The following is a 12,434-nucleotide window of genomic DNA, read 5'->3' as shown; positions in this document are numbered from 1 at the left end:
GAGGGCCGCTCCTGCCGGCCCTGGCGCTGAGGGGGCCCGGGAAGCCCCCACCATACTCGCCCGCTTCCTCGCGAGAACAAGAAGCGCCTCCTCACAAACCCCCTCCCCTCCTGGGCAAAGCTGGGGTCAGGCCCCACCATCCCGGGGCCGCCACACACGGTCCCTCCCCTCCCAGGGGCGGCCCCACGGCGGGCCCGGCGCTACAGGCCCTTGCCACCCCTCTTGGCGCAGACTAAAGACGGCGCAGCCGCGCTTCGAGAATAGCTCCCCCCTCCCTCACGGCAGCGGGGAGCCCCCCCTTAGCGACTACGCCAAAAGCGCAGAACGCCCCTTAGCAACCGGCTAGGCCGCAGCATCCCCGGCCTTTCCCAGCCGCCGCGGCCGCCTCCCCCCGCCCTTCCGCCGGGAAGGCCGCGCTTACAGGTCGGTGCCGAGGTGGGTGAAGCCGGAGTTGAGGCAGCCACGGGCTATGCGCCTCCAGAGGAGATCGCGGCTACTGAGGAAGCGCAGGCGGCGGCAGACCTGGCCCAGGCGGCCCAAGGCCTGCGCGTCCAGGTAGGAGCAGATGAGGAGCAGCAGCTCCTCGGGTAAGGCCCAGAGCGGGGACGGGGGGGAGGAGGAGGTGGGGGGGGAGGCGGCCCGGGATCCCCCCTCCGCCTGAGGGGATCGGGGGCTGCCCTTCCTCCCCATGGAGCAGCAGCTCCTGCCCCTCCTCCCCGGGAGCCGGAGCTGCTGCTGCCCGGGGGAGGCCAAGCCATGGACGGGGGCAGCCGCTCCCCAGTCACATGGGGCAGGAGCCGCTACCCGTCACTCCCCCCTCCGGGGGAGGAGGTGGCTACCGGGGCGGGAGGGGGCACGGGGCTGCCAAGCCCACCCTCGTTAGCTAATTAATTCATTAACGGGAGCCGCTGGGACCCCCCCGCCTCCCCGCAGCCCGGTGCACGGATCCGAATTCTTCCAAGCTGGGATCAGTAACGTCACCTGATCCACGTACTCATTAATAACGTGAATAATTAATGGTGGGGACGGTGATCCCAGGTAACTAGAGCATCTGCTCCACCACCTGGAGCAACCCTGGCTGGGCGCAGCACCCCTGTGAAGGAAGGTGAACAGCAGGGTGATTAATGCTCATTAATTATCCTTGAGCAGGAGCACCTGTCACCCACGAAGTGACAGCAGGGGTCATCTGGTGCTGCACAGCAGTTTTCAACACTCACAAATTCCTGGGCCACATAAAAGAAAGGGTCTTCCCCAGGTAAGAGCGGGCCCTGATACAGTGGGTTTAAGGCTGGCTTTTCACACGGACCCTTTGGTGCAGTCCATTCCCCTTTCCAAGACATCACAGAGCATGGGCTGAAAAGTGCTTGCACTTCACGCGTGTGTGTGTACATATATACAAGCACACTGCCACGAAAGAACAGTTCATAATAACTGAGTCATTGTTGCCATCCACAGGAGCCTGGAGTACTGACAACGCAGAAGGATTCTGGTCCAAAATGGCAAAGTAGCCCTCCACACACAGTGGAGCAGGAAAACATGAGTCTAGTGTTGTGTTATTCTTTCTTATAGTACTTTCCACTCTACAGAAGCCTGAAATGCTTGGGGAAATCTGTCTCTCAAAATTAAAAAATAGATAAATTATAAGAAGTTCATCATCTGCCTAGAATGCTTTGAACAGGTATTACTTACCCACCACAGTCTACATCTCCTTTTGCACAGTGGAGTAGGAAAATAAATGTCGGCATGTAATGAGGTTACCATAGCATACAGGCCTTTAGACAGTACTTGCATCCTGTTCCAGAAGGTCATCTTGTCTGTGTAATCTCAAACACTCAGGTATTCATACAACTAAATCATCAACTCTGGAAGCCTTGTATTTGAGAGGTTCAAAACTGCTGGCTGAGAAACTGTCTGGTCCACCTACACCCAGTTTCAGTACACCCTAGAAGTCAGGGAAGTTCCAGAAGGCAGCAAATGTTTTATCAGTGTTTATAGTGAGTGAATCAGATGGCCCAAGTAATTAAAAATTTCTCAACTGAAGTTTGAGCTCAGGTGAAATAACAGCACATCTGGTACAAGACTTAAGTAGCCAATTGAAAGGGAAGTAATACAACAAATTTTGCTTAACATGAGATTATGGAAACTTGGTGTGAATGCAGTTTTATATCAACTTAATCTCTCTTTGATGACATTAAACTTAGCTCTTTTGTAATAGACTTCGGCAGTGTCTGAAACATTAAATTTATTAAAAGCTGAATGGCTTCTCCGTCTTAAATTGTTATTGTAAAGACAGATTTATTATCAAGTTGGTCTTTCTCCCACAGAGACAGCTTATGGATCCTACATTATTTAGTATTTTTACTAGCAACCGGAAAAAAAATCTGAAATCATTATTAGCGAAGCTTTGTAGAAGGCGCAAAGCATCAGGCAAGAGGCAAAGGATGCTTATGGCTGCATAACCCTATGTTAAGTTTAGGCATAATCAAGTCGTATGCATTTCAATCAAGGCAAATGTAAAGTCTCACATCTAGGAACAAAGAATGTAGGTCACACTGAAAGGGTGTAACTCTATCCTGCAAAGCTGCAATTCCGTAAAGACTTCATTAAGATGAATAATCAGCTGAACGTGAGCTCCTTCTGCAGTGCTGTGACCGAAGGGCTAGTGCTGTCCTGGGAAACAAACAAGAGCCAGGAGGTTCTTTTACCTCTGGTTTTGACTCTGTTGTGACTGCTTTGGAAATAATTTGTCGAGCCAACATTTCAAGAAGGATGTTGAAAAACTAGAGGGGTTTCAAAGAAGAGTAGTAAGAATGATTACAGGACTGTCAAACCTGTTTTATAGTGAGACCCAAAGTGCTCAGTCTATTTAGCTTCCTAAAGAGAAGGTTAAGGTGCGAGGTGATCATACCTTATGAGCACTGAAACAGGAAGAAAAATCTGGTAATACCAGGATCTTCAATTTAAGCAGACAAAGAGATAAGATCTCTTGACAGAAGGTGATGGGAAACAAATTCGTAAATAAAGCATGCTTTTGTAGTGAAGAAAATTAACTGTTGAAACAGCTTATCGAGATTTGTTGTAGATTCACTATTAGAGGATTTTTTTAAAAAAACAGTATCAGGTGGTTTTTTTCCTTTAGAGAGAACCTGGCTAGACCACAGCTACTAAAACTTAAACCAGGAATTGACCTGGCTAGTCCTAACTCAGGATATCAGCCTAAGACAGTCAAAGGGGTCCCTTCTGTTCTTAGACTCTGTTACTCTACAGAGGCTACATCTGCCATAGTGCATGTCTCCCTGCACCCTCCTCCCTACACCCGTATTCCAGCGTGCAGTAGTCTCCAGACTGTGGCCATGTCACTTTACCAAGGAAACTACTTGGACCAGTCCAGAAGGAGCCTGGGTGCAAAGGAACACGTGCAGTGTGACCCTCTGGGATACCAGGACCAAGGTATGGACAGCTGCTGCCATCTGTAGAAGTGGGGCCTTAGTGCTCTCCAATTTGTGACCCAAGGTATAAACAACTATGAAATATTTGTCTAAGATGAAACATGTGTTTGCATGCCGTAATCGTGGAGAGGGTCAAATATGCTCCAGACAGGGGACACAAAGTAATATGAAGAAAAAATTACGGTATGTTGCTCTTAATTATAGCATTGTTTTCTAGTATGGATAATTGCCTTACAACAGAGTAACAATAATTATTCTTTGCCCAAAACATAGATATCATCCGTTATTTTCTTTGTTTTTTAAGAGAAATGGACCTGCAACTATATACACTTGTTCTCAGGCATGGTTTCAGCTACTGTGACTGCTGTGGAGCTGTCAAAACTGTGCATCACAGGCTAAGAATCCAATGGCACTGGTCTTCCCAGCAATGCTGAAGTAAGTGCATGTGTAGGCGTCTGCAGGAGCAAGAACCAAGGAAGATTCTGAACCGTTACCAAAACTGTACGTGTAGCATAATTATTTCCGATACATTGTTCATACGCTAATAAAGGACTTGGTGCAGGTGCTCAGTGCAGTATAATCATAAAGTCAATAATGCATCCTTCACAAATCTTACAGTCAGAGATCCCAATCCTTTTATGGCCCATGACCACTCTGAACCTCTAGAAAAAGGGGTAGGGTTCTGTGCTGACATAGCAGACCATTCCAGCATCATGGCTTGCAGCGTTTGTAAGCTAAAAATCGGGGGGCTTAGACCTGTAAAGCTTGTGCTTTAACAGTGTAAGTCAATGAAATCCAGCTTGGAAAAAGCACCATTTCAATACGTGCCTGTCCCATTTTTTTTGCTGTCTTCAAGGGGTTTTATTCTTTGCAGTGCCCTCAAATACACCTTTCCAGCTAAAGACACAATCATGTGGACAGCTCTTTGTTTTGTTTTTCCTTCCAACCAATGCTTTTGTGTATTTCTGAAACTTAAGACACCTCCTCTACTACTACAGTACTTATCTGTAACACCATCGCTTTGAGGGATTAAAGCCAGGTTACTTGTTACACACTTAGATCAAGAGTTATCTGAGTAGAAAGTCTATCCCGTTAGGGTTGGCGGAATCTGTTTTTGATCTTGAGTTGTTTTGATTTTCTCTGAGAGCAAGTAACATGTTATTTTAACTTCTGAATAAGGTGTGCTACCTGACTGTGTCTCTTCTGTTTGGCAGAAAGGATTAGAAACCTCCACGGAACTTGCACTCTATTAAAGCAGAGTGCTCACCATTGAGAACCAAGGAGCTGAATTGTTTTCAGATTATATGTGTGTGTGTGTCTTTCCCACATCAAAGACTTTGATGGAAGCTGTTCACGCTATTGTCAGGAATGCAGGGATTGGCACAAAGGTGATTAGCAAAATTGCTTTTCTGCAGGAGAAGCACAAAAATTATCAAAGGATTAAAGAGGATAAAATTAAAAGGTTATGCTGAATTTGGGGGTAATTTTTCTCTTTTTTATCCCAAATTATACATATTGATTTGGTTTTACCTATAAAGGTCTGCCAGAAGAAATCAGGATTAGAAGCTATTTGGTATGGTTTCTGTTAAAGGGTGAGGAAAAAACTTCCCTTAAAAATAATCTCAACAGACCCTATTCTGTGTCCTTCCAAATGACATCTACAAGGAGCTTTTAATGAGTACTAAGGGGATCCACCCAGCAGCCATCCCTACAAGGTTCTCAGCAGTCACAGAATCAGGACCTTTAGTCATAATTATGCTGAAAATTATGAAAACAATTCCATAAATCAGTTTGTCATCAATGATGCTGTTTATTTACTTTTCTCACTACACTCTGCTGACAAAAATACTAAACTGAGTAGATCACTTTCATTATCCACTTACTGGGCACATGCAATGCTTTTGTATTTTGATCAGCAGCTAAGCTGCTTGAATGGTTTGGAAAAAAAGGCAATAAAAATGTATTCTCAAATATTTTAGCATATCAAAATGAACAGCCGAGCCTTCCAGAAGCTCTCTTGCTTGGCAAAACTGCAGTGCAATAAAAAAACAAATGTATCACCTCCCATAGCCAGCAGAATTGTCTCATATTGCTGGTTCAGACTCTGTTTATTGTTAGTTTTATTTTGAACAATCCTCTATTATTTGCTAAGTACCAGCCGTATATCTATTTCTTGTCTTTGCATTTTGAGTTTTGTTTGTTTGTTTTACTAATCTGTTATTTTCTGGAAGTCACCCGGAATGTTTTATTTGTTTTTAACCTCATTTATTAAAGTATTATCTAAAGCATCTGTTCAGAAAATGTTCATTTTAACTGTTTTCCCAACAACGGCCTTCTTCCTCCCCCCCAGGCCACATCAAGTTGTCACTCACCAGACAGCTGTGGAATTTGGAATCATTCCTTTTAAACGCTTTACAATTCCAAATGGTAGATTTCTAATGGCACAATATGATTGCCACAAAGATCTTTAAATTTCCCAATCCTCCAGGCTTCAAAGGCTGGACCGTCCTTGATCTCCTGAAGGAATGCTTTTGAATCTTGTTCTTTTATAGGGGCTACCTATGAAGATATTTTAGGGGCTTTTTCCTTTCATACTTAGAGCCTGAGGAACTAAACATTCAAATACCCACTGGCTTCTTTGAGAGTAAGATCAAGACTTACAAAGTTGTTTCTAGAGATTTTCAGCTCAGTTTTCATTAATTCCACAAGTTGTTCCAAAACTTTTGGAGTGTTTATAAAGCATTGTAAGAGCATCCTCGGTGTAGCAGTGACTATGATACTGTTTTATCCTACATCTGCCTTCCACCTACATGGCTACTTCATGCAGTTCCTAGCCTGCCATGAGCAAGTCTGACAGTGTCCTGATTCATCATGTGCCCATGGGTTCAGAGGGGTCCCTTGCTCTTGGAGGATGCTCCGCTGTCGTATCACTTACAAGGTAATAATTTGCTCAAGGAAAGTGAGCAAACCTAATCCTACAAGCAGTTTTGGTTCTGCCTTGACCAGGCAACCAAGACAGCAGAGCTTAATTACCTGCAACAATTACAAATTTGCTGAATTACTAGAGTTCTAGGCTTCCTTCTCTCTTCCCCTACAGCCAGAGGCAACATTTAACTAGTAGTCCTTTCTTGCACAGTAGGATTTCTCAAACAGGAGGCTGTCATTTTTTTTTTCTCGCTGGTTAATTCTGTTTTATCTCATCACTGAAACACAGAATCTATCAATCTGAAGTTAAGAGATTTATAGAGCTGCAACAGGAATCCGGTTGGTGCTAGAAACAGCCTTTATTTCTATTCAGTTCAGCTTATGCCAAGCCATAAGGCAAATTTTACCCTCTGTCCTCTTATTAATGAAGCACACGTATATAAAAAAATATAGAGTAAGGTATCCCCCTGTCCGTACACTGTAGGTCCTAGTCCTGCAATGGAGCACCACCTGAGTGCAAGGTCCCACCTAGCAGATTCATCTGTAGGTTTGGGGGCTTTGGCTGTAAATCCCTTGGGGAAAGCGCTGTGCTTTCTATGCTGCTACAGTACCTCATGTGACACGACCTCTGCTGTGAGTGCAGGCTCTCAGGTATTATAAGGAGCAACTAATGCTTTGTCACTGCAGTAAGCGTATGTTTAGATATCCTGTATTGCTAATGCATGTGATTTTTAAATAGTCTTCAGCCTAACCTTGGGTTTTGTGCCGACAACGACAAACTGCAGGAACAACTAATTACTAACCCAGTTTATGGGTCAGGGAACAGGCCTTAGATCCTCATTTACACAGGTTTCTTATGATCATGTAAGCCCTACCTCTCCAAGACTATTTTTGTTTGTTTGTTTAGATCAGTTTAAAAAAAAAAATCCCCCATCCCAAAATAGAGAATGTTTTCCTTTGGAACTGGAAGCAAACACACTTGATGGCTTTAACATCTGCTGGACAATGCGTGGATGGGTGGTGGGCACCTCACACAGTTTTGTGACAAACACATGTGCGTACAGCGTGTCAGATTATAAATCCAAGAATAAAGAGTCATTAAAACCTCTCTTCTCTAGCCCACCTGCCATGAAAATAGGCCTTTCACTCTATCTATTTAAACTGAAAATGAGTATTGGGAAGGGAAATGCTGACATTCCAGGGATTCAAGTCAAAATCTCCCCCTCCAGTAAAGGAGGTCTGTCAATTGAACATGAATTGATCCATTGTCTGTCTCCCATCAGGACCCACAAGCCACCCCATGCACGTATGCTTCTATTCTTGCTAGAAACCGAGACCTCACAGTCCAAGACCTTCACAGTAACATTTACATCTGTCATTGGCTTGATCTGAAACTCTGCATAAGTCTCAAATACTTTTTCTGCTTTTGCAGCCTGTTAGTGCCTGGTGTAATTTTTGGGTGCAGATTCCTGTGAGATTAGCTTGCTACCCAGCAGAGCACAAGCCCTTTCAGCTCCACCATGAGTGCAAAGCTTTCTGCTCTTGGAAGGGAGGAAATGAGAAAGAGCCACTTGCACTCTGGATCAGCTCTTACCAGAATTCACTCGAGTGCCACGAGTGATAAATTTGGTCCTGTTCTTTCTCTTTTCCCCCAGTCTTGCACTGGACTTCTCTTTGTTAGTGTGTCTGAATTATTAGTAGCATTATATTGAAATGCAGCTCAAAGGACAAAACAGCCAGGCTGCGTAAGATGCCTGTGACCCTGCAGAGCAGAAAGGGCTTCTGACTTACAGACATCAGTTGTGACTCTCAAAACTGAATTTACTAGTGTGTGATGACTGACAAATCACAACACTTCTCATAGATTACTCTCCTTACCTGTAACTGTGCTTCTTCATCTGTTTAGACATTGTGAGCCTTGTAACACACTCTAAGCCTTATTAACTGCATTCGTAATGCAATGCCAGGAAAGGAATAGCTTTTTAAAAGGCATAAAGCCCACAGCATTTTTTCCTGTTGCTTATCTCTCTTTCCATGCACACAAACATACAAATGTGCTTTTTTTTCAGCATGAACTTCCATACAAGGAATCGGTGAAGCCATCTACTTGCTTATTTTCTGTCGCCCGGTCTGGAGTGCAAGGCCCATTTGCTGTGTGGATGCCCTAGCAGGTGTTTGGATATGCAGGTGTGTGCACAGGCAAAGTCCTGAGCACAAGCACGGACAAAGATTCAAATACCAGGGCCTTTTAGCCTGAACCTGACACTGCCACTTTAAAACCAGAGGCATGGACATCAAAGTTTTCCACTCCCCAGAAGGAATGGGCTGTTTTGCACCCTTCCAAATGATGTCTCTCATCTCTCTGCCTTTCCTACAGCCTTCCTTCTCTCTCACACACACACTTTTTCTAATACCATCCCTCCCTCTCCACTTCAAACCATGGGAAAAACCTAGGAAAAGAAGCTTGCCGACTAAGGGACCGTTTCACTGTATTGTGTTTTCCAGCTAGACCTGAACAGACTGAAATCAATTCAGCTCTCTCTCGCTCACTCTTTCCCTCCCTCTCCCATGTCTTTTTTTGTTTCTCTTAGATCGTGCTCTCTGCCTTAAGAAAGCCCAGTTTAGTTATATCCATCCCCATAGCAATAAAGTGACCAGTGTTTTTTTATTGCTTGTAAAAACACAGTATCTTTTTCATGGGAGTCAGGTTCTTCTTTGGTTTGAAATGCCCAGTGAGCAGTGGCAACAACCTGCAGAATCTTTGATCAATTCTCACATATCCATTTGAAGTATCTTTAGTAGACCCGTCAAAAGAAAGGGGCTTGGTAATTAATATTTTAATATAGTGCACCAGCCTCTCATTGTGTTATTGGCAAGAGGCTTGATTTAACAGAAGCGTGCAGAAATACCTGTATCTGATCTGAATTGCTACGTGGTCTAAAAAAAATTACATTATTAAAGCTGAAGTCCAGCTGTTGCTGTATTAATATCCTCTGTTTTTTATTTGCTCCTACCTTTTGGAAGGTTTCAGTTTTCATTCTGAAATTTTCCAGGCTTGCTCCCAATACTGAGGTTATAACTGCAGGGTGAGAACCAGAGGAGAATGCAAGAAGGTTCACTGGAAATTTGAACAGGCGAGATTCAGCACAGCCGAGCCAGCAGCCCGAAGAAGGCAGAAGTGCCACTTAAATTTTGATCATACCACCTGTTGACAAAGGGACAGAATTGAGATGTGCATGTAACCTGACTTTTATGCCTTCCAATCTTTGGAATAGGTAATTACACAGTTAGTGTTCCCTTAACATATTTTTTTCTTTCCCTGAGTTGTCTAGGGTCTCAGGGCCAGATGTGAGGTTGCTGTAAACAAGTTTCACTGCATTTAGCAGAATTATGCCGCTTTACATCAAAACAGGGTATTACCCAAAGACAACACAAAAATTATCCACCTGGCCTGTCCAGAACTTCCATAATAAAGAAAACCCAGCAACCGAGATTAACCACAAAACAGAAAGGTCCAATGAAAGCCAAACACCACCATTGCAAAACACTTCAAGCAATAAAAATAAAGGTGTTGTGAAGTTGCACGTTATCACCACCACCCAGCAGACAGCCCCAGTGGGGATTTTATAGTTTTCCCTAAAAAACACAATGCTCTCCCAGTCAAAGTCCAGCCAGCAGATAATGGCATGCCAAGAGCTTCTTCTCATGTAGCCCCAATTGACCATAAATTGGTGAGGTCTTGATATGCTTTAATGATAGCTAGTTCAAAACCAGCACTGCAGAAACCCACTCACCACTTACAAGGTGTTCAGTTCAGGTCATGTCATCCATCACCCAGTCCAGGGCAGGGCGTACATCCCATTTAAGAAGTGGATTGTCACCTTCTGTGCTATCTGCAGTTTCCAGCCCGAGGCTGGAGCAATCCTAAATACAAGCCATTGCACCAAAACCTGCCTTCCAGATTAACAAACTCAAAGTTGGTTGTCTGCCTGTCTGTCACTGACTGCTGAGTATCTGTGAAAGTCAAGCAGAACTGTTGGGTGCTCAACACTACTGGAAATGTCATTTTATTTAGGTGCCTAAACACTGTTTTCAGTGTCTAGCTTCTGACTCCTAACACTACAGGTGCTGCGACCCACCTGCCTTTTGCACTACTTTGCTGTGGTACGAGCTTTAATACTACAATTCCAAATTATTTCACCGTCAGCTCAAGAAGCGTGGGCTGTCCTTCCTCTACCACCTCAAATACACTGGTAGTATCTGGTAATCGCCTTGCAACTTAAACTACCGGAGATTTGTAACCAGTATCTCCTAAGTATCTTTATTTTGGCAGCACCCAGAATGTGGCCTAATTATTTTCAGCCAGCTGCACAGCTTTTCAGAACTATGTTTCAGGAGAAGAGGTGATTAATTATGATCCTAATGTTATGCAATACAGACTTTTAGGTAAAGGAATCAAAGAGCTTGGGCGTTCAGGTCAGCAACAGTTTCATTTGGTTTATACATGTCAGTATTGTGTTTGTATGTGTTTTTATAAATATTCTGTGTGTTTAATAAAGTGTATTGTGTAAATACAGTTTACCAAGTACTTCTCCTATAAATTAATAACGTCAAGTAACACACAGTATAACAGATTCTATAAAAATTGCAGAAAAGGGCAAATAAAATATCACACAAGAGGAAATCCTAGATGATAATAGATATTTTTCTTAGAGCATAAACGAAAGCGTCTAGAATTTATATTATCTCTACTGTGAGGTACCTCCTGATTGGCGTGCTTAATGATAAAACACAACGGTCTCCTGGAAGCTTTAGCACTGTTTTTTTTCTTTCTTTTTTTGAGAAAAACACTGCTGTGATAAAAAGAGAAAAAAAGTAAAAAAGAACTTAAACATGGGGCAAAGCTTCAGTGTATGGTCATTGTGGTCAGTGTATTTTCAGGAGCAGTTTCCCAAGAGCTCAGTTTCTTACATGCTGTGATTTCTTCTGACTGTTTTGACTCCTTGTTTTAAATAATACAAGATTAAAATATGAATATAAGCTTTTCCAAACACTTGTAGGTGCTGAAACTGCCTGGTAGCTCTAGCTGCCTACTTCCAGGACTGCTGAACTTCTCTAGCTTGCAAATTATTGCCATGATTGTGTGTAAATGCCATCTCTTGGGACTCCTGGGATAGATACTGTAGGAATGCAGTTCCCCTGGAAGTAGCCAAGAGGGATCCACTTCCCTGCACATCTTAAAACATTCTTGGGAGAAAAACTCTTTCTCTCCATCCAGACTCTCAATTATGTCCCTGCAAATCCTGGTAAGAGGGTTGAAAACAAGGTACACACTCCAAGAAACAAAAAATATGAAAGTTAACAAGGGAATGGGGGAGAATAAAGACATTTTCCCACTCATATGAACAGATGGACAAAAATAGCCCTCTGAGCAATCTGAACTTTGTACAGGAGCATAAAGGCAGCAAACGAACATTGTATTATGAAGGCAGAGGAGAGAACTACAGTGAGAAAGCGGAGAGATGGTGTTGAGACATTTTCGGGGGGGGGGAGATGATTCGTTGGGCCAAGTGACCTTTTCCCATCCAGCAATTTCTTCTGTCCCAGTGCAGAATGACAAAGGGAACCCAATGGCAGCACAATCTGACATCCACGTCCATACCAAAAGAGATTCAACTCGACCGTGCTGTGCTGCTGCGGCCATGGGATGCTGTGAAACAAGCCTGACCCAAGTTTCCAACTTGCCCTCTTTTCTGTTGTTGTTGTTATTGCTGTTTGTTTCCATTCACCTTCTTTTATTCTCCATTTTTTTTCTGTCTTGACTCTGATGGGGGCTCTTTTTGTGCGAAACAAGCCCTTCTGATCTCTTTGAAAGGCCAGCTCTTGTCATTCTTCCAGATCATCATTGTATGACATGTTTTTATATCAGACTGACAAAGGAGCTATTTGATCAGGGGGTATGGTGTGTGATTGTAAGAAATTCAGCTAGCCGGTGGCAACCATTGTTCCCCAAAGCGGCTCCCTGACCCTATTCTATTCAAGGAAAAACTCCCTTGGAGT

The 12,434-nt window shown here is 43.6% G+C and overlaps 1 protein-coding gene across 1 annotated transcript in view; it reads right to left on the bottom strand.

Annotated features, from left to right (window-relative positions):
• The window catches only part of FBXW4 (F-box and WD repeat domain containing 4), a 63,329-nt gene extending 62,571 nt beyond the window's left edge, over positions 1-758 (bottom strand). Inside the window, 2 exon segments of the mRNA XM_059821215.1 lie at positions 422-620; positions 623-758. Coding sequence (XP_059677198.1) covers positions 422-620; positions 623-758 — 335 coding nt within the window.
• Between the last annotated feature and the right edge of the window lie 11,676 nt (positions 759-12,434).

This window comes from Gavia stellata, chromosome 9, assembly GCF_030936135.1.
Source record: "Gavia stellata isolate bGavSte3 chromosome 9, bGavSte3.hap2, whole genome shotgun sequence".
In the NCBI taxonomy this organism is placed as follows: Eukaryota; Metazoa; Chordata; class Aves; order Gaviiformes; family Gaviidae; genus Gavia; species Gavia stellata.
Note: the sequence above shows the minus strand (reverse complement) of the source record. Positions and strands in the feature narration are given on the sequence as shown.